General features: G+C 39.5%; 1 protein-coding gene across 7 annotated transcripts in view; it reads left to right on the top strand.

Annotated features, from left to right (window-relative positions):
• The window catches only part of SLC44A5 (solute carrier family 44 member 5), a 350,897-nt gene that overhangs the window by 49,699 nt on the left and 275,612 nt on the right, over positions 1 to 25,586 (top strand). For 4 of the 7 annotated variants that reach the window (XR_003124439.2, XM_025417965.3, XM_025417966.3 and 1 more), the window contains exon 2: positions 2,237 to 2,355. The exons of 1 other annotated variant lie outside the window; for it this stretch is intronic. Coding sequence is in view for 5 of the 6 variants with exons in the window: in XM_025417965.3 (XP_025273750.1) it covers positions 2,298 to 2,355 (58 nt within the window). In the remaining variant the exon portion in view is untranslated. The remainder of the gene's footprint in view (positions 1 to 2,236; positions 2,356 to 25,586) is intronic. 2 more of the 7 variants (XM_025417968.3, XM_025417967.3) reach the window with 1 other exon arrangement.

Consider the following 25,586-nt stretch of genomic DNA (forward strand, 5'->3'; position numbering starts at 1 on the left):
GGTTCAAGATAGGGAAAGGTCAAAGAGTCAAGAGCAGAACCTCTGAATATGAAGTAAAAGTTAAGAAAAAGGAGCATTTTAATTTGATGTCAGTTCTAGAGAGGCTGACTATATTTCCTTATAGTTCACCTGTCTAAAATCAGGGTTGCTTCTAGAAAGCAGGCTGGGACTAAGATGATAGCCATTGCTTGTGGGAGAGGAAGGATGCAAAAGATGGGGAATTCGGTGACAAACCCAAAATTGCGTTATAGAAACACAATTGAACTTTTAATTATTTGGTTAATAGTAATAGTTAATAATAAACATATTGTAAAAGCTTATTAAATTTGAGACAGGTAGCATCCTAAGCATTTTTTTTTTCCCACTGAGGTTATTGAATCAATCCATTTTCTGAGGATTACATTTTGATTCTTGTCTGAACAGAAAATTGAACTTGTACAATAGAAGATTACTGGTCCTTAAATTACAGGATTGGGCTAAATCTTCCTTATTCTCCACCATGTGATGAATGAAACGTGATAAAAATGAGAAATACTTTTGACAAACCAGAGATATATTAATGGGATTCTTGGATAGGAGTTAGACATTTTCCAGGACTAATTAGATAGCACTGTCTGTCACAGGGCAGAGCTAGTCTTGGATTATAATTAGAAGTTTGAAGCAAGACTTAGAAATTTCAAACAAAGTTTTATGAAGTAGGAAAAGGGTTAAATTGAGCAATATGAAATGTCAGTTCTGGGCTTCTTAACAGTTACCATTGAAAATGCAAAATTAAAAAAAATGTGATAACATTTAAAAGGTAGATTTAAAAATAACTTGAAAAGTCTTGAATTTGAACATTATTACAGGAATAAAATTACATATCACGGAGAACTTTAAGAGAAAGGAATGATTATATCAACTAATAGAGGTAGAAGGAATAATGGAATAGAAAAAAGTCACTATTTTGGAATTATATATATCTATATATCCATATCTATATCTATATCTATATCTAATCTATATCTATATCTATCTATATCTAATACCTCCATAAAGATTACTTATTAATTGCAAAGTGAGAAATGGTAGTTTATAGAGGATAAACCTGACTGGCACCATCCTATTGGGTCATCAAAGTTAATATCACCAGTGATAGAAAAACTGAGTTTTGATTCCTGATGTGATGCTGAGAAAGTCAAAACATGGATTATGTAGTATTCTTGCCCAAAATGCATACCCCACATCTCATCGTGCAGAAACATCAGACAGGCCCAAAAGGACATTCTTCAAAATAACTACTCTGGCACTTCTGGAAAATTTCAATGTCATGGAAAAAAAGTGTGAAGAATTGTTCCAGATAAAGGGGACTAACAAGACATGCCCATACCTGTCATGTGTGATCTTGGATCTGGATGAGAGAAAAACTCTGTAAATGACATTATTGAGACAATTGGAGAAAAGTGACTGTATTAGTAGATAAAAATGGTATATAGATCTCAGCACAAAAAATTTTGATAATTATACTGTAGCATAATGGAAGATGTTAATAGTAGCAGAAGCTGGGTGAAGAGTATAAAGGAACTTTCTGTACTATTTTTGCACCTTTTCTGTAAAATTATTTCAAAATAAAGAGTTAAGGGTCATACATAGAAGAAGAGACTGACAGGCAACATGACAAAATTTTAGTAGTGATTTCTAGTAAAATTAGCTTTTCCCTTTCATTAAAAAATGCGGGGTGTTTTTTTGGTAATAAATTTCCACAATGGGTCGTATGTTGTATGATCTTTAAAAATACATAGCCTAAAATTAGGGAAACAAAGAACCAAACTCAAAAGAAAAATGCCACCTACCACAACCAATTTGTTGATCAGTGTGGCTGCTAAACATGAAAACATAAATGGGAGTTTTGAAAAAAAAGGTGCATAAAAGTAGAAGGCAGGATAGAGAAATCAACTGGTTAGGGATGAATCTTATAGGTGGACGAGAAGTGTGGGAGAGTAGACAATAAAAATAAGGACTGAGATTTAGGAGGCTGTGGCAGTGAGAATTTTATTTCGGTAGTAAAGAGGAGAACGCAGTTTCCTTCAAAGGGAGTAGTAGATCCCTGCAGTCTTTTATGTGTTAGAAGAGAATCAGGCTAATTCTCTAGGTTTTGGGGAGAATGTAAATCATGGTGGTTGAGACTATTCCCAAAATGTTGGTTTTTAATAAAATATGTTTTAGATAACCATCTTCATACTTGTTTTTATTATAGATTCCTTAAGCAACTCAACTTTGCAGTGTTTCAGGCCTCCTCCTGAAGAGACAGCCCATTAATGAATGACAAAGGTAATCACCTTCTCCAGTCACGTCCTTCTTCATCTGGACTTTTGTGTAAGATATTATTTATTCAATATTAAGTAGGGACAATAGAATGAATGAATATATACTCTGGTGTCTTTAGGAGCTGTGCTTGAAAAACAGCAGCATGTGAGACATTAGAGTTCTCAGTCTTTTCCCATCTCATGACCTCTGAGATGCCCGGAATTCTCTTTTCTGTGCCTGGGGCCTCCCAGTAGCAGTGAATCTGGAGGAGGTGTGCTGTGCAGGGGCCTTGTGGTGTGTAAAAGCACATGCCCGTGCATACTCAAGTCATTTCTGAAACTGCTCCCTTTTTCCTGTGTCGTTCCCTCTACCTTAAGAGTTATTGCTAGAACCTGAATCTTTAACATTTATTTTAGCAGACTATTATTTTCAGCTCCCTTTTTCATATTGTGACATAGCCAGAGCTTGCTCCTTAGAGCAGCAACACACTGTCACTTGTTCGTTGGAGAGGGACCACGAAGCTCCCCTTCAGATTTTAACCCCAATTCCTACTATTTCTATCCCCATTAATTAGATTTTTAGCCCCTGGTAGGCATAGCCCAGGTCTCATCCATCTTTCCCCTTCTTCAGGCCTAGCCTTTTACTTCCAAGAAGGTAGTTACTTAGTAAATGTTTATTGAAAATGAATACTGTTTTCCTTAAGGGCAAATTTTATTCCTTCATGAAGGAAAATCTATTCCTAGCTATGAAAAAAAAGCAAAATGTAGCATGAGTACAAATTAAAATGGAAGACCTAGAATGTGTAGCTTAAAGCTAAGCAGCCTCTTTGATCTTTGGTTGTGTATTTTGAGAAGACTAAAAGGGTTATTAAAAGTGAGATCAAAAGATCTAACACGCTGTTTAAAAAGGGCCTGAGAATGTGTCAAAATCTACATGGGTTCCTGAAGGCTGTAAATGCGTTGTCGGGTGTGGCTGGCCCTGCTCCCATGAATGTGCTGCCAGGGATTGTGCATTCAGATTCTCCTCTGGGGGTGGGGATTACAGATGTGCCTCAAGTATGAAACCTGGGTTATAGCCAACCTCCAGGACATTTTCTTTTATGCAAATACACATGTGTTACTAACATGTCTGGGCAGGTGACTTTAGTCTTTTAGGCCTATTTGCTCATCTGTAAAAGGAATAACAGTAATTACCTTGGTCTGTGAGATTAAATTGGCACAGGGCCTGAGAAGTAACATATATATACACTGAAGAAATGGCAGTTTTTGTGATTGTTCACAAATTGTAATTCAGAAGTGTTACAAAGGGTTGAGAGTGATTCTATTTGAAATAGAATCACTAGGGCTGTATTATACTTCACCTACATTGTAGTTTAGGCTGGTTTATTGTAAGCCAAGGGCAAATGATTGCTACCATGGCTAACAATGCTTTAAGGGAAAATAATTTCTCAAAGTATATGATTAGCATGCTCTGGACTTTTGGAGCTATGAAGCACTCTTGCCTTGGGTGTTACCTCACCCTATTCCATGTTGCTCATTTAACATTTATCTCTTTTCTCTGAATATTGGCTACCGATAATCTGGAAAGACATCACAGATTCCACCATCAAAAAGAGGGCATTTTGTTCACCGTAACACCTACTTTTTGTCAACTCCCACTAATCGATGCTTCCATTGGCCTCCATTTAATGTCAAGTAGTCTATTGACAGTAGACTGTCAATTAGTAAGTGACTTTCTCTATAGCATTCATAAGTCCCATCCTTTGGGCTTGAGTCATTACTCAACTCACTCCGTAAGGGCATTTTTATTTTTTAATTCCATCTTTGTGAAGGTTTTAACATGTAATAAATGAAAAAAAAAACCCATGATGATTAGAAATCTGTAACAAAAGTCATAGGAAGTAGCACAGATACTGGCACAAACTTGTCCCTTTAGAGGACAACACTTGTCAGAGTAGAGCGGAGAAGCTGCAGCATCACCAATACCACCACCATGAGTACAAAATATTCAGTAAACAAAATTACCTGTGAAGCTGTGCTGGATGTCAGAATAAGAGAAACACACGGAGAACAGTGACCAAGAATTGCTTATATCGGATTGATAAATGGACAGAGTGAAAACATTAAACAAATAATCTCTATATGGGCGCTGTTTTCATGATATACAAGTCAGGTGCAAATGAAATCTTGACATGTCAAATAGGCTAATTAGGTGACAAGTCAAACTTAGAGATAAGATGTAAGACTTATGTGTTTGTCAGATTAATGTATATCAGTCACAATGTGACTTCATTCTTTTGAGTTTGTCAGGGGGTAGGGTGTTTCAATTTTGGTGGCCACCAGGGCAGGCTATGAGGACAGAGGCATGGAGAGGGATGGCTGTTATTCTTTGGAGTAGGCTCTTCAGGGAGCACCCAGACTCTGGGTAAGCCTGGTGCTAGTACCTGGTGCTAATGCCTCATGCTACATTTCCAGAAGGTGCCATTGGCGCCTGAGATGGGGGGAGGGGACCTGGAGGGGAACACCAATATTTTTGTGCATGTAGCTCTAGGCAGTGCTGACTTCAGGGACAACGAAGAGAAATGCCGATGCCAGAGATAACCAAAAGGCCAATGACCAAAAATTGCCTCAGAGAGGAATAATACATTTCATCTGATGTGAAACTGATGTGAATTTTATGTTTTCAAGTGCACAGGTTAGCCACAAAGCCAGCAAATGTTTAAGTCGGATTTGCAAACTGACAGTTTACTCAGACATTCTACTTTAGCTTAAATGGGAGTGCCTCAATTCACTCCTTATTCAATTCTGCAATTGAAAGGAAGCCTTTATAGTGGGTCTTAAAGCACACTGAGGATTTATTTGTATTAACATCTTAATTTTGGCTAAATGCCGATAAGTGCTATGCCTTATAGTCACTATTCTGTTAAAATTTTCCTTAATGAAAATGTTTTATCATAAAATTTAAGAATTATATCATAACTCATATTTCCAGAAGCCAAGATGCTATTTCTGCATTTATCTCTGCATCAATTAATGTATCTATCTAGATCTACATCTACATCTATATCCATATCTGTATCTATCCATTGTCCAATGGTTGCACTCTCAAACATATCTACAGAAAATAGAAATGGACATGTTTAGATAGCGTTGATAATATTAAATCAGATAAAAATTAAGCACACACATACTTAAGGAAAAAAAAGACTGCAATGAGTGAAGGTAAAGGCAATAACACTTTTTCTTCCACCCCAAGGCAAACATAGTTGATCAAGACCCATCTGTTCATTCTTAGATTTTCTATTCTACTTCTGTGGCTGACCTCACTTTTATAGCACATATAACAACACTGACATATTACAGAGTTTAGCCCCTGTGCAAAGATGACTCACAAATTTGTAAAGTCTGCATAGTTTTGCATAGTTAATAACTTCTTTCTTTGTTCCCACTGCATATATACATTGGCTGTCATCTCTCTGTATTATAATTTTTTGTTTACTTCTCTGTCTCTCTCATGAAACAAAATTCCCAAAAGAAGGGCATTATTCCTTTTTAAACTTAAAAAAAATGTTACACCCAACATGGGGCTCAAATTCATGACCCCAAGATCGAGGGTCACATGCTCTACCATATGAGCCAGGCTGGCACCCCAGGAAATTATTGTTTGGATCCATAGTGGCTAGCATAGTGTCTGGCTTCTAGAAAGCACCCAGAATGAATAAAAGATTGAATAAAATTTTCATAGTCTGTGAATAAGAAACATGCAACAATTCTTTGTATTCATCATGCTCACCTCTAAATTGATTCTGAAATAGTTAATCCTTTTCTTCCTTCCTCACCTCGTCTTCCTGATGATAGAATTTTTCTATTTTAGCTTTATGCCCACATGGCCACCTCCTGTTGAAAACTAGTAGGCACAACTCGGTTTCATGATGGACAGATGGACAAGCCTGCTGTTGCCTTTGGCCATGCTACTAGTTACTGCTTATTCTCTGAGATCTGTCAAACATGCCTTTCTTTTCCTCTTTTTTTAAAAATTTTTTTATTTAAAAATTTTTTTTGGACTATACATATTTGCTCTTAACACTGCCTTGCTATATTTGTAATATTAGAGGACCACAGGCAGGCTCTGGAAGACAGATTGGCAGAAATATTTTGAGGGGTACATGGTAATCTAACGCAAAAGAAAAGGACTCCATGGAAAAGAGGCCATAAAATATTGCTATAATTCAGCTGAATAGGGGTAGATCTTCCTCTTTCTCTTTTAACATAGTGGGATTGATTGGAAGAAAAATAAAATTGCAATATATTGCTGGAAAAAGAGAGCCAGGTTATGCTACCAATTTGAATTGTTCAGCTAGAGGACTGCAGAGTTATTTGTTGGAATTTTACATGTAATTATATATATGAATAGTAGTTGCTTCAAATCAGTTATGTAAACTATAATTCATAGACTTAACATTGACGTGTTACCTTTTTATTTTCTAAAATTTTTAAAGAGAGGGCAGCCCCGGTGGCTCAGAGGTTTAGCACTGCCTTCAGCCCAGGGCATGACCCTGGAGACCCAGGATCGAGTCCCACATCGGGCTCCCCGCATGGAGCCTGCTTCTCCCTCTGCCTGTGTCTCTGCCTCTCTCTCTCTCTGTCTCTTAATAATAAATAAATAAAATATTAAAAAATAAAATAAAATAATTAAAAAGATATTTATTTATTAGAGAGAGAGTGCACAAGCAGGGAGAGGGGCCAGAGGGAGAGGGAGATGGAGAGACTCTCAAGCAGACTCCTCACTGAGTGCAGAGCCTGATGCAGGGCCAAATCCCATCACCCTGAGATCATGACCTGAGCTGAAATCAGGAGTCAGACACTTAACTGACTGAGCCACCCAGGTGCCTGTACTCTCTTGTTACTTAATTTTTTAAACCATACATAGCATTCAATAGCACTTTAATGTGGATATTTTCCTAATTAGAAAAAAGAAATGAGGGAAGGAAATTATTTACTTAGTTTCTCTCACAGGTCAGGCATTTTTATGCCTCTTCCAGTGTTTTTCATGTAATCTTCAGAACTAAGCTGTAAGATACATTTTATTATGATTATTTTATAGAAAAGGAAACAAGGGCTCAATGATAGTAGTTTGCTCATGGTCACACAGAACTAGGAATGACAAAACTAATTCCAAGGCAAGTGTTTCCAACTCAAATTTATTCTCTGCTTACTGTGTTGGATTAGCCAGCATATGCTAAATTTTCAAGGAATTCGGGTGTTAATTATGTAAATAACAGTGTTTTAAAGGATTTTCCATATTGTGAATGATGCCTTAGAAACTAATTTCTTCTAAGTTAGGTAGGGTACTTGTCCCCTTTTCTAAATGAGTATGTGGGTTGATTGAAAAAAATGATTCAATAATGTGCTTCAGGGGAAGTGATTTCTGAATTTTTGGAATTTCTAAGCCAGAAAGCAGAGTGCTCCAGTATTTCACAAACATGCCTCTGGAACCACTGTTCTACTTTCCAGAAGCCTCAATTTGTCTTGACTATCCTCTTTGCTTTTAAGATCCATGCCTGGGCAAGCATGATGTCTTCTGACCAGAGCTCTTGGTTTCATTCTTGTTTTGACCAAATTCGTGGACCATCCGTGATCTTAGTTGACAATGGGGTTTGAGGTGAAAATCCCTCCAGCTTTCCTGGGCACTCTTAGCAAGCATCAATTTGTAGGTAGATTTCTCTGAGGCCTATTGGGATGGTTCCTGTATATATCTAGACTCTAGGAGAACCCTCGAACTGACTGCCCTTTTTCATGGAGCAGGGGCAGTGCAGACTTCGAACTTCCTCTGTGTTTCAGCATTCACTCCTCCTCCCGTGTGGTGGCAGGGTCCATGCTGAAGAGAAGAGAATCTAGATATTTGTTCCTTTCCTCATCCTACCCCCAAATATGAGTCAGACTCGCTTTCTCAGTGTGGAAGGATAGAGTAAGGGACCAACTGCTGGTACCTTCCTACTAAGTAGCACAGTTGCTAAAATGGATTAACTGTGAAGTAACAGAACTGCCAGTTGTCATCCTGGTTTCCTCGGGTAAAGCAGACAGTGCCAGAGGCAATTTCTAACTGTGTTAGATGATGATTTCTCCCCCCAAAAGCAGCTTCAATTATAGTATACCTAAAAATGAGGGTTAATCAAGACAGAGTTATCAATTGGCTAGGTAAAATTTGACAAGTCAGTTTCATTCCAAGTGAGTTGCAAAGGTGATTGCAATATTTGGAAACTGTGCTTTAGGGAGAGGATCTGGAAAATTATAATTGTCAAATGTGAGCATAATTTCTGTGATGAGGAAATAGTCATTATTTATATTAAAATAGATGTTTATTTCTCTCCATTATCTCTTTTTTTTCATACTCTTTCAAATATGTTTTTCTTGCAATTTAAATTTGGTGATTAAACTGCATTTATAGAGGGGAGGAGCAAGATGGCGGAAGAGTAGGGTCTCCAAATCACCTGTCTCCACCAAACTACCTAGAAAACCTTCAAATTATCCTGAAAATCTATGAATTCGGCCTGAGATTTAAAGAGAGACCAGCTGGAATGCTACAGTGAGAAGAGTTCGCGCTTCTATCAAGGTAGGAAGACGGGGAAAAAGAAGTAAAGGAACAAAGGCCTCCAAGGGGGAGGGGCCCCGCGAGGAGCCGGGCTGAGGCCGGGGCGAGTGTCCCCAGGACAGGAGAGCCCCGTCCCGGAGGAGCAGGAGCTGCACCGACCTTCCCGGGGGGAAAGGGGCTCGCAGGGAGGTGGAGCAGGACCCAGGAGGGCGGGGATGCCCTCGGGCTCCCGGGGACAGTAACAGCAACTGCGCGCCCAGGAGAGTGCGCCGAGCTCCCTAAGGGCTGCAGCGCGCACGGCGGGACCCGGCGGGACCCGGAGCAGCTGAAGGGGCTCGGGCAGCGGCTCCGCGGAGGGGGCTGCGCGGCCCCGGGAGCAGCTCGGAGGGGCTCGGGCAGAGGAAGAGGCTCCGTGCGGAGGGGGCTGCGCGGTTCCAGGAGCAGCTCGGAGGGGCTCGGGCGGCGGCTCCGCGGAGGGGGCTGCGCGGCCCGGGAGCGCGAATCCACCAGCGCAGGCCCCGGAGCACAGGGCGCCGGGACACAGCCCAGGATCCCGCCTTCCCCGGGACAGGCAGAGGCCGGGAGGGCCCAGGACAGCAAGGACGCTCCTGCCCCAGCTGAGCACATCAGCGGCCCCGCCCCGGAGCATCCAGGCCCTGCAGACGGAGTTCCTGCCGGAGCTGAATCCAGGTTTCCAGAGCTGCCCCGCCACTGGGGCTGTTCCTCCTGCGGCCTCACGGGGTAAACAACCCCCACCGAGCCCTGCACCAGGCAGGGCACAGCAGCTCCCCCAACTGCTAACACCTGAAAATCAGCACAACAGGCCCCTCCCCCAGAACACCAGCTAGACGGACAACTTCCAGGAGAAGCCAAGGGACTTAAAGTACACAGAATCAGAAGATACTCCCCGGTGGTTCTTTTTTTGTTTGTTTGTTTTTGTTTTTGTTTTGTTTTGCTTTTTGATTTGTTTCCTTCCCCCACCCCCTTTTTTTTCTCCTTTCTTTTTCTTTCTCTTTTTCTTCTTTTTTTTTTTTTTTCGTTTTTTTTTTCTTTTTCTTCCCTTTTTTTTTTCTCTTTCTCTTTTCTTTCCTTCTTTCTCTCCTCTCTTTTTCTCTTTTTCCCAATACAACTTGCTTTTGGCCACTCTGCACTGAGCAAAATGACTAGAAGGAAAACCTCACCTCAAAAGAAAGAATCAGAAACAGTCCTCTCTCCCACAGAGTTACAAAATCTGGATTACAATTCAATGTCAGAAAGCCAATTCAGAAGCACTATTATACAGCTACTGGTGGCTCTAGAAAAAAGTATAAAGGACTCAAGAGACTTCATGACTGCAGAATTTAGAGCTAATCAGGCAGAAATTAAAAATCAATTGAATGAGATGCAATCCAAACTAGAAGTCCTAACGACGAGGGTTAACGAGGTGGAAGAACGAGTGAGTGACATAGAAGACAAGTTGATAGCAAAGAGGGAAACTGAGGAAAAAAGAGACAAACAATTAAAAGACCATGAAGATAGATTAAGGGAAATAAACGACAGCCTGAGGAAGAAAAACCTACGTTTAATTGGGGTTCCCGAGGGCGCTGAAAGGGACAGAGGGCCAGAATATGTATTTGAACAAATTCTAGCTGAAAACTTTCCTAATCTGGGAAGGGAAACAGGCATTCAGATCCAGGAAATAGAGAGATCCCCCCCTAAAATCAATAAAAACCGTTCAACACCTCGACATTTAATTGTGAAGCTTGCAAATTCCAAAGATAAGGAGAAGATCCTTAAAGCAGCAAGAGACAAGAAATCCCTGACTTTTATGGGGAGGAGTATTAGGGTAACAGCAGACCTCTCCACAGAGACCTGGCAGGCCAGAAAGGGCTGGCAGGATATATTCAGGGTCCTAAATGAGAAGAACATGCAACCAAGAATACTTTATCCAGCAAGGCTCTCATTCAAAATGGAAGGAGAGATAAAGAGCTTCCAAGACAGGCAGCAACTAAAAGAATATGTGACCTCCAAACCAGCTCTGCAAGAAATTTTAAGGGGGCCTCTTAAAATTCCCATTTAAGAAGAAGTTCAGTGGAACAGTCCACAAAAACAAAGACTGAATAGATATCATGATGACACTAAACTCATATCTCTCAATAGTAACTCTGAATGTGAACGGGCTTAATGACCCCATCAAAAGGCGCAGGGTTTCAGACTGGATAAAAAAGCAGGACCCATCTATTTGCTGTCTACAAGAGACTCATTTTAGACAGAAGGACACCTACAGCCTGAAAATAAAAGGTTGGAGAACCATTTACCATTCGAATGGTCCTCAAAAGAAAGCAGGGGTAGCCATCCTTATATCAGATAAACTAAAATTTACCCCAAAGACTGTAGTGAGAGATGAAGAGGGACACTATATCATACTTAAAGGATCTATTCAACAAGAGGACTTAACAATCCTCAATATATATGCTCCGAATGTGGGAGCTGCCAAATATATAAATCAATTATTAACCAAAGTGAAGAAATACTTAGATAATAATACACTTATACTTGGTGACTTCAATCTAGCTCTTTCTATACTCGATAGGTCTTCTAAGCAAAACATCTCCAAAGAAACGAGAGCTTTAAATGATACACTGGACCAGATGGATTTCACAGATATCTACAGAACTTTACATCCAAACTCAACTGAATACACATTCTTCTCAAGCGCACATGGAACTTTCTCCAGAATAGACCACATATTGGGTCACAAATCGGGTCTGAACCGATACCAAAAGATTGGGATTGTCCCCTGCATATTCTCAGACCATAATGCCTTGAAATTAGAACTAAATCACAACAAGAAGTTTGGAAGGACCTCAAACACATGGAGGTTAAGGACCATCCTGCTAAAAGATAAAAGGGTCAACCAGGAAATTAAGGAAGAATTAAAAAGATTCATGGAAACTAATGAGAATGAAGATACAACCGTTCAAAATCTTTGGGATGCAGCAAAAGCAGTCCTGAGGGGGAAATACATCGCAATACAAGCATCCATTCAAAAACTGGAAAGAACTCAAATACAAAAGCTAACCTTACACATAAAGGAGCTAGAGAAAAAACAGCAAATAGATCCTACACCCAAGAGAAGAAGGGAGTTAATAAAGATTCGAGCAGAACTCAACGAAATCGAGACCAGAAGAACTGTGGAACAGATCAACAGAACCAGGAGTTGGTTCTTTGAAAGAATTAATAAGATAGATAAACCATTAGCCAGCCTTATTAAAAAGAAGAGAGAGAAGACTCAAATTAATAAAATCATGAATGAGAAAGGAGAGATCACTACCAACACCAAGGAAATACAAACGATTTTAAAAACATATTATGAACAGCTATACGCCAATAAATTAGGCAATCTAGAAGAAATGGACGCATTCCTGGAAAGCCACAAACTACCAAAACTGGAACAGGAAGAAATAGAAAACCTGAACAGGCCAATAACCAGGGAGGAAATTGAAGCAGTCATCAAAAACCTCCCAAGACACAAGAGTCCAGGGCCAGATGGCTTCCCAGGAGAATTTTATCAAACGTTTAAAGAAGAAATCATACCTATTCTCCTAAAGCTGTTTGGAAAGATAGAAAGAGATGGAGTACTTCCAAATTCGTTCTATGAAGCCAGCATCACCTTAATTCCAAAACCAGACAAAGACCCCGCCAAAAAGGAGAATTACAGACCAATATCCCTGATGAACATGGATGCAAAAATTCTCAACAAGATACTGGCCAATAGGATCCAACAGTACATTAAGAAAATTATTCACCATGACCAAGTAGGATTTATCCCTGGGACACAAGGCTGGTTCAACACCCGTAAAACAATCAATGTGATTCATCATATCAGCAAGAGAAAAACCAAGAACCATATGATCCTCTCATTGGATGCAGAGAAAGCATTTGACAAAATACAGCATCCATTCCTGATTAAAACTCTTCAGAGTGTAGGGATAGAGGGAACATTCCTCGACATCTTAAAAGCCATCTATGAAAAGCCCACAGCAAATATCATTCTCAATGGGGAAGCACTGGGAGCCTTTCCCCTAAGATCAGGAGCAAGACAGGGATGTCCACTCTCACCACTGCTATTCAACATAGTACTGGAAGTCCTAGCCTCAGCAATCAGACAACAAAAAGACATTAAAGGCATTCAAATTGGCAAAGAAGAAGTCAAACTCTCCCTCTTCGCCGATGACATGATACTCTACATAGAAAACCCAAAAGTCTCCACCCCAAGATTGCTAGAACTCATACAGCAATTCGGTAGCGTGGCAGGATACAAAATCAATGCCCAGAAGTCAGTGGCATTTCTATACACTAACAATGAGACTGAAGAAAGAGAAATTAAGGAGTCAATCCCATTTACAATTGCACCCAAAAGCATAAGATACCTAGGAATAAACCTCACCAAAGATGTAAAGGATCTATACCCTCAAAACTATAGAACACTTCTGAAAGAAATTGAGGAAGACACAAAGAGATGGAAAAATATTCCATGCTCATGGATTGGCAGAATTAATATTGTGAAAATGTCAATGTTACCCAGGGCAATATACACGTTTAATGCAATCCCTATCAAAATACCATGGACTTTCTTCAGAGAGTTAGAACAAATTATTTTAAGATTTGTGTGGAATCAGAAAAGACCCCGAATAGCCAGGGGAATTTTAAAAAAGAAAACCATATCTGGGGGCATCACAATGCCAGATTTCAGGTTGTACTACAAAGCTGTGGTCATCAAGACAGTGTGGTACTGGCACAAAAACAGACACATAGATCAGTGGAACAGAATAGAGAATCCAGAAGTGGACCCTGAACTTTATGGGCAACTAATATTCGATAAAGGAGGAAAGACTATCCATTGGAAGAAAGACAGTCTCTTCAATAAATGGTGCTGGGAAAATTGGACATCCACATGCAGAAGAATGAAACTAGACCACTCTCTTTCACCATACACAAAGATAAACTCAAAATGGATGAAAGATCTAAATGTGAGACAAGATTCCATCAAAATCCTAGAGAAGAACACAGGCAACACCCTTTTTGAACTCGGCCATAGTAACTTCTTGCAAGATACATCCACAAAGGCAAAAGAAACAAAAGCAAAAATGAACTATTGGGACTTCATCAAGATAAGAAGCTTTTGCACAGCAAAGGATACAGTCAACAAAACTCAAAGACAACCTACAGAATGGGAGAAGATATTTGCAAATGACATATCAGATAAAGGGCTAGTTTCCAAGATCTATAAAGAACTTATTAAACTCAACACCAAAGAAACAAACAATCCAATCATGAAATGGGCAAAAGACATGAACAGAAATCTCACAGAGGAAGACATAGACATGGCCAACATGCATATGAGAAAATGCTCTGCATCACTTGCCATCAGGGAAATACAAATCAAAACTACAATGAGATACCACCTCACACCAGTGAGAATGGGGAAAATTAACAAGGCAGGAAACAACAAATGTTGGAGAGGATGCGGAGAAAAGGGAACCCTCTTACACTGTTGGTGGGAATGTGAACTGGTGCAGCCACTCTGGAAAACTGTGTGGAGGTTCTTCAAACAGTTAAAAATATACCTGCCCTACGACCCAGCAATTGCACTGTTGGGGATTTACCCCAAAGATACAAATGCAATGAAACGCCGGGACACCTGCACCCCGATGTTTCTAGCAGCAATGGCCACTATAGCCAAACTGTGGAAGGAGCCTCGGTGTCCAACGAAAGATGAATGGATAAAGAAGATGTGGTTTATGTATACAATGGAATATTACTCAGCTATTAGAAATGACAAATACCCACCATTTGCTTCAACGTGGATGGAACTGGAGGGTATTATGCTGAGTGAAGTAAGTCAGTCGGAGAAGGACAAACATTATATGTTCTCATTCATTTGGGGAATATAAATAATAGTGAAAGGGAAAATAAGGGAAGGGAGAAGAAATGTGTGGGAAATATCAGAAAGGGAGACAGAACGTAAAGACTGCTAACTCTGGGAAACGAACTAGGGGTGGTAGAAGGGGAGGAGGGCGGGGGGTGGGAGTGAATGGGTGACGGGCACTGGGTATTATTCTGTATGTTAGTAAATTGAACACCAATAAAAAAAAAATGAAAGTGGGAAAAAAAAAAAAAAAAAAAAAAAAAATAAACTGCATTTATAATAATGCGTTGCCATTAATGAGAGAAATGTCACCTTTATAAAGATGATTCAGTAGTGTAAGTTATTTTGGGACCAGATTTGAGCCCAGTTCCCATTAATGAAAACCATTCCCCCTTTTTTTCCCTAGGAGAGTAGAATTAAAATAATCTGTTTTGTCTATTTCCAGTCACGACACACTCTAGGCTTAGGTAAATAAACACACTTGAGAAATAACAGACTAACCAACTCTGTCTATCACTTGACTCAAAACTGTCATTTTTCATTTCAACGTTATATTCATGAGCATTAATATGAAAGCTCTATGTCAAAGGTTTGCTTTCCATGTTTTGATTGCTTTAGAATGGAAATTTAAATGCTGAGTTTCAGAAATGTTGAGGAGGGGCAATGGGGAGAATCCAGGAGAGGAGTCAAGAGGCTGGTTCTGGCCTTGGTCGGCTACCATGTATGTGCCTGGACAAGTCACTTTAAATTTCTTAGCATGTTTTCTTTGCTTTTAGAAGTAAGATGGTTAGACTAAGTTAGGCTGGAAATGGGTGTTCTCCTATCTGCTAGGTCTGATTAATTGATAATGGCTGCCTAAAGGGCCACATTGGGGATGATGGAGGGCCTCTTCCAGACCTAGCTGACAGGAGGACGGGGGGGGGGGGGGAGGGAGGGGGGGGCAAGAAAGCCACTAATTTGCATTCCCTAAACTCAACACATTTTTGGGTCATCATCTGCTTCAATTTTGACTTTCATGATCTATTCTTAATTTTTCACTTCAAGAAAATGGTCTCTCCATACCTGAAAATATTTTGAAAATTTGAGATCAAGGAGATACAGTCTTTGAGATCATCTAGTCAAAATGAGGCAGATATATTTAAAGGTACTTTGTAAACCACAGAGCACTGTTTTTGTTATTCGAGGACTACATGGCTAATTAATGGTAGGTTTTCCCATGATTCCTTGGAGGACCCCTTCCTCTCTAATTTGTCATGAATGCTTATTGCATGACAGATGCAGCCTCTTTCAGTAACTTTAAATTTTAGGAAAGTTACTCATCCCATTGATAATTAATTCAGTTAAATTGTAGAGTATAGACAGTAACACTGTGGACATTCAGAGAGTTAGAGAGTCAGCAGAGCTGTGGGGGAATATTAAAGAAGTACAACTTGAGCCAGAACCTAAAATGGGCAGAAGTTAAGTAAAAGGGCCTCGTGGGGCATGGGACAGAATTTGAAGAAAGCATGTAATAAGGCGTAAGCATAATCTGGAAATGTAAACAGGAAGTACAAGCTGTTGGGTTTCAATAAGAAAAAATTTGGATTGCTATAATATTAATATTGATAATAGTTAACGCTTATCACTCCTTTATCCCACCAAAGGAGTACTTCCAATGTGCCAGACCCCATACTAGATCCTGGGGTTACAGCTCTGAGCAAAATGGACCCCAAATCCTTGGTTTTGTAGAACTTACATCCTTGGGGGAGAAGATAGATAATAGACAAAGCAATAAGTGAAATATGTTATATGTTAGAGAGTAATGATTGCAAAGGAGAAAAGTAAACCAGGGGTGGGGAAAAGGAAATGGCAGGAGTGGGTTGCAATTTTGAGCAGTGGCTGTGAAGTCCTCACCCAAGAGTAATGATTGATAAATGACCTGAACTACATCTCAGGCATCCTGCTAAGTGAGTTCCATACACGAAATCACTTTCATAGCAACTCTGAGAGCATACGTACTATTATTATCCTCATTTTATAGATAAGAACCTGAAACATAGACAGCTAAACAATTCCTGAAGGGTGCACAGCAATTAAGTGAAAGAGCTAGGATTTAAATCTGGGAAGAGTTATACTGTTAGTCTGTAAGACTGAATAACAAAAGTCTTTGACAAGGCTGTTCAAGGTCCAAGAATGATACCATTTTAGAGCTGGAGGGAAATTTACTAATTGTCTAATCTGCTGGTTTTCAAAGTGGATCAGAATCACCTGGAAAGCTGGTTAAAACCCCAGTTTCTGGGGCACCTGGGTGGCTCCGTTGCTTAGGAGACTGACTCTTGGTTTCAGCTCAGGTCATGATCTCATGGGTCATGAGATCGAGCTCTGCCTTGGGCTCCTCTTAGAGATCCTCTCCCTCTCCCCTTCCCCCTACTCACTGTGTCTCTCTCTAAAAATAAATAAAGAAATCTGTTACACACACACACCAGGTTTTTTTAACCTTGTCCTTAGAGTTTCTGACTCAGTAGGTCTGGGATGAGGCCAGAGAAGTCTCATTCTAACAAGTTTCCAAGTGATGCTGCTGACTGGGCAGCGCTTCGGGAATCATTTAGTCCAGTTGTTTTCAAACTTGGCTGCACCTTAGAATCACCTGGGGAGCTTTTAAGAACGACCCATTCCCTATGAAAAATGGTACTGACAGCCTGTATTTCATTGGTCTGGGACTGAGACTCTGTAATAGGATGATGGTTGTGACAGCAGTGTACATGGGGGATTAAATACCACTGGTCTGGTTTAACCCTCATCTTACAGATGAGGAAACTGAGGTCTCAAGAAAGTAACGATTCCCTTCTTGTTTCGGCTCCTAGCATTCTGCACATGGTTTCTTACCTACTTGATACTCAACTGTATAAGTCAGGGGCTTTGTATCTATTTACCACACAGTAAAGGTTCAATAAATGCCTATTTTTAAAGAAGATTTTATTTATTTGAGAGAGAGAGGGAAGAGAGAGAGCACACATGAGAGAGGGGGCAGGGGCAGAGCGACAGGGAGATGCAGACTCCCTGCTCAGCAGGACCTCGGGCCCATGACCTGACCTGGAGGCAGACACCTACCTGATTGAGCCACCCAGGCACCCCAGATGTTTACTGCTGAGTCTCTAACGTTAAAGGGAATGGGGACCACTAAAAGTCTTTGATAGCAAAGTGATATATATTGAAAGTAATATTTTATTTCTTTCTTATAAAGATTTTAGTTTTTCAAGATTTATTTATATTGAGAGGAAGAGAGAGAGAGAGAGAGAGAGCACATGCAAATGCATGAGTCGGGGGAGGAGCTGAGGGCAAGGGAGAGAGAGGATCTCGACAGACTCCTCGCTGAGTGTCTGGCCCTGAGTGGGGCTTGATCTCACAATCCATGGGATCGTGTCCTGAGCTGAAATCACAAATGGGATTAAGTGTTCCATGGATGCTTAAACGACTGAGAACCCAGGTGCCCCATTAGGACTTTTTATTTTTAAGTGATGTCTACACCCAATGTGGGGCTCAGTCTTGCTGCCCAGAGATCAACAGTCCCATGCTCCACTGACTGAGCCAGCCAGGCACCCTGAAAGTAATATTTCAGGAGACTTTATTAAAAGGAAGGATAAGATTAAGAGATTGGCGACATGATGATCTTCCCACTGCAGTGGTTCTGTAGAGCTACTCAACGTGTGAGAGAGACCAGCAGCATTAGGGTCACCTGAGGCCTTATCAGACTCTCCAGTCCCACCTCAAACCTACTGAGTCAGAACCTACATCTTTATAAGATCCCCAGTGAGCTGCATGCACATCTGATTTTAAGAAGCACTGCTCTGGGACATCCTATGACCAATGCCTGGACTTATGGGGTAGCCCTAGTGGGTCAAGAGAAAACAGCAAATATGAGTGGTTGGTCAGGCCAGCTTTTCCTTACGCCTATTCCTTGAGATACTGGTTCTCTGGAATCTTAATAGGTATTCAATGGTCAAAAAGATTTAGCAAATACCAGGTTAAACAAAGCTAAAATGTTTCTTTATGGCCGGACTTCTTTTATCTTTTACTCCGCTAATGCATTTTCTGAGTCTCCAAGAGAAAACTGTGTTATGTAGCTGCTTCTACACTTATTGATCATGGGAGCCAGTTTGGGAGAGCGTCTTTCCATGTTACTATTTTGTGCAGCACATCTTGGTAAAGTTGTCATATTCCCTTTGTGATATTTTGGGGTCTCAGACATAAGATATTCTAGCCCTTGGGTAGGAAACTATCTTCCATTTCCTGAATTTAATATTTGTTACTTACCTGTTCAAATGCCCAGCCTTTCTATAACTGGCCCAGGTGTGTGCTTTCACTTATGACTCACTTTCATTGGCTAAAGCCTATTTGTTGAACACCAATAAAAAATAAATTTATAAAAAAAATAAATTAATTAAAAAAAAATAAAAGCCTATTTGGACAGAGTCATAGGATAGATTTGTGGGTTATGTCCGTGGTGATCTGGGGAATATTTTGAGTTTGTCACTGGTTCCAGTGTCTGACGGAACTGAGGAGACAGTGGAAAATGTTAGGGTCACTGGTGAGATACTAAGTTTAGTTTGTGGTGGGAGTGAAGTCAGGGGGTAGGACTGTGAGTGATCACTGGGCGAACAAAGAAGATAGAAAGAAAGTTGATTGAAAATTGTAAGCCACAACATCTGTCAGCAAATTTATAGTCAGAAATAAAAAGAAGCAGATGAACAGATACATTTGAGAACTAAGGATTTTTTTTTAGATTTAGGACAGTCCAAAATTGTTTTTTCACAGTTTATTTTCATTGATGCCTTTTTTGAAAATTTATGACCCATTTTAACACTGACATGTTGATTATCCCACACTCTTTAACTCAAAAGGCATTTGATTTTAAATCACACTCACCAATAAAGTACCTATATTTTGGATAGTGCTTTTTTTTTTACTTTTATGTGTCCTTGACATGAAGTTATTAGTTTCTTTCTTTCTTTCTTTCTTTCTTTCTTTCTTTCTTTCTTTCTTTCTTTCTTTCTTTCTTTTCTCCTCCCTCCCTCCCTTCCTTCCTTCCTTCCTTCCTTCCTTCCTTCCTTCCTTCCTTCCTTCCTTCCTTCCTTCCTTCCTTCCTTCCTTCAAGGTTTTATTTATTAATTCATGAGAGGCACAGAGAGTGAGGCAGAGACATAGGCAGAGGGAGAAGCAGACTTCCTGCAGGGAGCCCAATGTGGGACTCGATCCAAGGACCTGGGGATCATGACCTGAGTCAAAGGCAGATGCTTAACCACTGAGCCACATAGGTATCCTCCCTCCTTCCTTCCTCCCTCCCTCCCTTCCTTCCTTCCTTCCTTCCTTCCTTCCTTCCTTCCTTCCTTCCTTCCTTCCTTCTTTTCTTTTTTTAAATTTCTTTCTCATATATAGCAGTATACTCTCTGCTCCTCATGGTAAGAGGAATGAAAATACTTTCTCAACAATATCCTTACTGTGGGCAGTGGCAACATCACTTATACTTTTTTTCTTTTCTGTTAATAAACACATAGAAAGTATTTTTGATTTGGATTTGTCCTCTCAAATGCTCAAAAGCTTTACTTTTTATTCCCTTTTCCTGATATTAGAAATACTATTTCTTGCAAAATCAAGGAAGTGCTGTTATTTCTACTTATGGCATCAGTATACTTTTTCTTAGGAATTTTGCTCTTAAAAATTTTGATATTACTTTAATAAGTAAATTTGGATATATAACCTTTTTCTTGTTGTTTTTTAGAGAGGGACAGGGGCAGTGGGAGAAGGAGAGAGAATCTTAAGCAGACTCCACGCTGGGCATGGAGATGACACATGGCTCCATTACAACCCTGAGATCATGACCTGAGCTGAAATCAAGAGTGGGTTGCTTAACTGACTGAGCCACCCAGGTGCCTGTGGATAAGTACACATTTTAAATCTGATTCAGCTGGGTTTCTTTTTATTATACCCTTCATTGACAGAGTTTCCTGCACTTTCAGGAGAAATTTTAAAGAGAAAGGAAGAAAATTTTTTAAAAATGAAGCAGAGTATAGTGAACTAAGTAGTCTTTGATTTCAGAAACTTCTAGAGGATTTTAATGTATTTTCTTTTTTTTAAATGTATTTTCAATCCACTTTTCTCCATGTCTCAAATCTATAGTTCACAGAACATAATGACTAGAATGGTGCTTCAAAAGCTACTAAGTCATCCCGAAGAAATTCAGTTCTTCTTATTTTACTAGATTTACTAAGGCAGAAAAGTAGACGGAGGTATTACATGATGGCGATATTTGGAAGGAGATGCTTGATCTTTTCTACTGGAAGGCTAACAATGGTGGGAGATGCCATTTACTATGGAATTACGTCTCTTCAGTGGAGTGGGACAAGGGATATTGAGTGAGTACTTCTGAACAGGTGGAAAGGGATATGTGAGTGTCATGAGAATACCAGCTGCTGAATTTTGGACACCATGGGTAGCTTGTACCAACTACAACCCCTTATGGTTGGCAGGAAAGAGATAATCGAGGCAGCAGTTGTCCCACATGCCAAAGGTAACTTCCTAATGATCCTTATTTCATATATACACTAAGGGTTGCCAGTACTTACTCTAGAATGATTTTCAACAAGCATTGGAAATAGGGGGTCAAATTAAGCCTTTGGTTACTAGGAAACCCTATCACTAAATATTTGTATTAACAACTATCCAATGAAATATTTATCAAATATCATTAGGGGTCGTGTTCTGTGCTAAGTGCTAGAATGCCAGGGTAAGAAAAACATAAATGGTACCATTGCCATCTCATTGGTTGCTGACTAGTGTGTGATGCAGACAAGTAAACAAGATGATATAACACAGTAATAACACCCTGACAGGAGAAATACAGGGAACCATGGCAGTAGACAGAAGGGAGTACTTAGCTTTTAGTTAAGGAGCCAGAGAGGCAGAGGCATCTACATGAAGTTATGAACAGGCATTGGATGGACCAAAATGAGTTGGGCAGAAAGGAGCATTCTAGGCAAGAAGAAAAAACATATACAGAAGCTCAGAGAAAGATCATTTTGTCTGGAGCATATGAATCTTGAGATGAAGGAGAAATGGTAGAAATGAATTTAGAAAAGTAAACAGAGTCCTGACATATAGGGTTTTATACACATTTGGGTTTTATGCTAGATAGGACAGAGAGCCACTGGAAGGTTTTCCAATAGAGAAATGACTTGATAAGCATTTTAAGACAATGATTCTGGTGGCATTCTAGAGAACAGGCTAGAGGGAGAGAATACTGGGAAGAATGAGACAAAAGGGGAGACTTGCAGAAGTTTATATACGGAAAGATGGTAGCTTTTATTTCCCAAATGATGGCCGTCTTCTTCTTCTTCCTCTTCTTCTTCTTCTTCTTCTTCTTCTTCTTCTTCTTCTTCTTCTTCTTCTTCTTCTTCTTCTTTCTTCTTCTTCTTCTTCTTTCTTCTTCTTCTTCTTCTTTCTTTTTTTTTTGATGGCATTCTTAACAGTGTTTTTGTATCTGGCACACTAGACATTAAAGTTATTTATTCTTACTTTTATAAGATTAAAATGTTTGTTATTTTTAACTTTGTGGTCCCCACTTTATAATTCTTTAAGAACCCATTCTTATTTCCTCTTTCTGGTATCTTTGTTAATTATTACGTCTGTTCCTTCCTGAATATTGTCCTGTAAATGTCTTTTCTGCTCTTGACATGTATTTTCCATTTTTTGTTCTCTCTGTCTGTCTGTCTGTCTTTACGGTTCTTTTTCAAACTTGAGTACAGAATTAATGATGAGAGAGAAGTAATTATGACCCTAGTGAATAGATTTCAATTGCCATAACTAGGGATGGCCTGAAATTTCTTGAAAAGGACAAGAAGAAGAAAATTCAGTGGTTTTCAGGATTGGAAAGAAAGAATATAGTTTAAAAACAAACAATGTTCTTGGAGGGGAGGAGGCTTGCTTTACAGCAATCAATATAGTAGAACTAGAAAAGACCAACATAGATCAACCCCAAAGTGCAAAAAGTAATTAAGGGCACAAAAAGCACATAATAAATGTCAAGTACAAAACAGAAGCTGAGAAATTACAGAGTGAAGTTCAGAGTTTAAAAATGACAGAAAGACCAAAGGTGGCAAATAATAAAAACATTTCATATAAGACTAACTAAAAGTGCTACAATATTACAGCAATATTACATAGGACACAAAAGGTCAGGGAACAGCCTAGAAAGGTGTCTAATGGATAGCAAGGCTGATTCATTGACTGAGAGGGTCTTGTAGACATTGATTTAAAAAGGTAAAATTAAACGAGTTCTTTGTCTCAGAGCTCTCAAAAAGCTCAGTCTTGCTAAACAGAGAAATCAATTTAAAATGAAAAAAAGTAAAATTGTTCTTTGGAAGTGTTACCAACCAATAGGTGGCAAAGAAATTGAGAATTTTGAATCTCATATAGGACCAGATATGATTTCTTTTAGGATTAGTGATGTCCAAGGCCTTTAGAAATCTTTTTAAAAAAAGTATGTCGCTTTTGTGTATCTTGTTCCCAAGTCACCCAGCATAGGCCATTCTTATTTTTTTATTTTTAAAAATTTAAAAAGATTTTATTTATTTATTTGAGAGAAAGAGTGAGAGAGAGAGAGAGAGAGAGAGAGAGAGAGAGCATGAACTAGGGGAGAGGGAGAAGCAGACTCCCTGCTGAGTAGGGAGCCTGCTGTGGGGCTTGATCCCAGGACCCGGGGATCACAACCCAAGCGGAAGACAGATGCCCCCAGTGCAGGCCATTTTTAATGCTTCCTTGGCTTTCTATGTGTCAGAGTATGACACATCTGTCACTTACCAGGTAAAACAAAAGAAAACATTAAGAGGATGTACAGAAATCCTAGCAAAAGAACTTCTAACCTATTAACCTTTTTGGGGGGTGGTGGGGGCGAAGGAGAATGTGCTCATTGCCGTGTAAATTAGAGTTGGTGGAATGGGAATTGCTCACTCTGGAAATCCTTTGTCTTAATCCCTTTGTGTTTGTATAACAAAAATATCATAGACTTGGCTTAAACAACAAAATTTATTTCTCACAGCTTTGGAGACTAGAAAGTTCAAGATTTGCCGGAAGCCTATTTCTTGGCTTCTACGAGAAGTTTTGTAGACAGCTGCCTTATAGTTTGTGTGTGTGTGTGTGTGTGTGTGTGTGTGTGTGTGAGGAGAGAGAGAGAGAGAGAGAGAGAGAGGCAGGCAGACAGGCAGGCCGACAAACAGGCACACAGACTAATCCCATCCTGAGGGCTCCACTCCCAGGACCTAATTACCTCTCAAAGGCTTCATCTCCAAATACCATCACTCATCACCTTGGGGATTAGGGTTTCAACATATGGATTTGGAGAGAACACAAACATTCATTGCATAGCATTCTCAGGGAAAGAGATTTTCCAGAGAGAGGGGGCGATTATTCTTTTTTAATTGTACTGTTAAAGGCAAGGAATGGATGAGCCTGATTGATTTATGCTCTATTCTTGTCCTGCTTGTTGAAGTAAGAACCACGAAAGATGGAGTAAGTTCCTAGAGTAAGTAGAGAAGGTGGTAGCACCTGAGGGTGAACAGGAAGGCAACTGAAATAAATCGCAGAAAGTGAGGAAACCAAGGGAAGTGGAACATGAAGAGCTGGTCTGAAGCAATGCAGAGGATTCTGAACCCTCAGGAGACGGTTGTTGGGTTCTCCGATTCCATGTAACTATTATGTGTCTGGTCTTGGAAAGACAGTGGTCAACTCTGGGATTACTAATTATGTTACATTAAGTGTAAATGATGTGACTTCAAGTGTAACTTTTAAATTTTTCCTTAATTTCATATTTAAACATTTCCCAAATATCCAGAAAGGTTGAAAGAATAACACAATATGAACACTTGTATACTGATTACCTTGATTCAACAATTGTTCATATTTTGCCATATTTGCTTTATATAACTATTTGTAAGTATGTATATTTTTTTCTGAATGCCTTGAAAATAAGCTACAGACATTGTGATATTCACCATAGATGTTTTATATAACCACGATATTATCAACATACTTAAGAGAATTAAATATCTAATGATTATATTGAAAATAACCAAGTTAATTTCAAATTTTTCCAATTTTCCACAAATGATTTTTTTGGATAATATTCCATTGTCTATATATATGTTATCTTATTTAAAAAAATATTATTGGAGTTCAATTTGCCAACATATAGCATAACACCCAGTGCTCATCCTGCCAAGTGCCCCCCTCCGTGCCCATCACCCAGTCATCCCAACCCCCCCTGCCCACCTCCCCTTCCACTACCCCTTGTTCATCTCCCAGAGTTAGGTGTCTCTCATGTTCCACAAATGATTTTTAAGCCTTTTTTTTAAAAGTGAGAATTCAAATAATGTTCAGAGATTGTGTCTGACTTCTATTTCTCTCTAGTGTCTTTTAATCCAGAAGTCTCTATTTCTCTCCCTATAAATTTTACTTTCTTAAGACATGATAGTTGTCTTTCGAGTTCCTGCATTCTGCATTTATCTGGTGTTGTGTTCCTAGTTCTTACAGTATCTGGATTTCCTGCAGAATAAAAGTAGCTCTAATAGCTTGATTGGATTCAAGCTAAACATTTTTTGGCAGGAATATTATGCAGGTGATGTCCTTATTTCATATTATGTTACCACAAAAGGTATGTAATGCTAGAGTTTGCACTAACCTTATGTGAAGTTTGATAATTTGGTTAATATGATAATCACCAGATCTCTTCATTGTGAAGGCATACTTTGTTCTCTTTACAATTCGC

This window comes from Canis lupus, chromosome 6 (genome assembly GCF_003254725.2).
Source record: "Canis lupus dingo isolate Sandy chromosome 6, ASM325472v2, whole genome shotgun sequence".
Classification (NCBI taxonomy): Eukaryota; Metazoa; Chordata; class Mammalia; order Carnivora; family Canidae; genus Canis; species Canis lupus.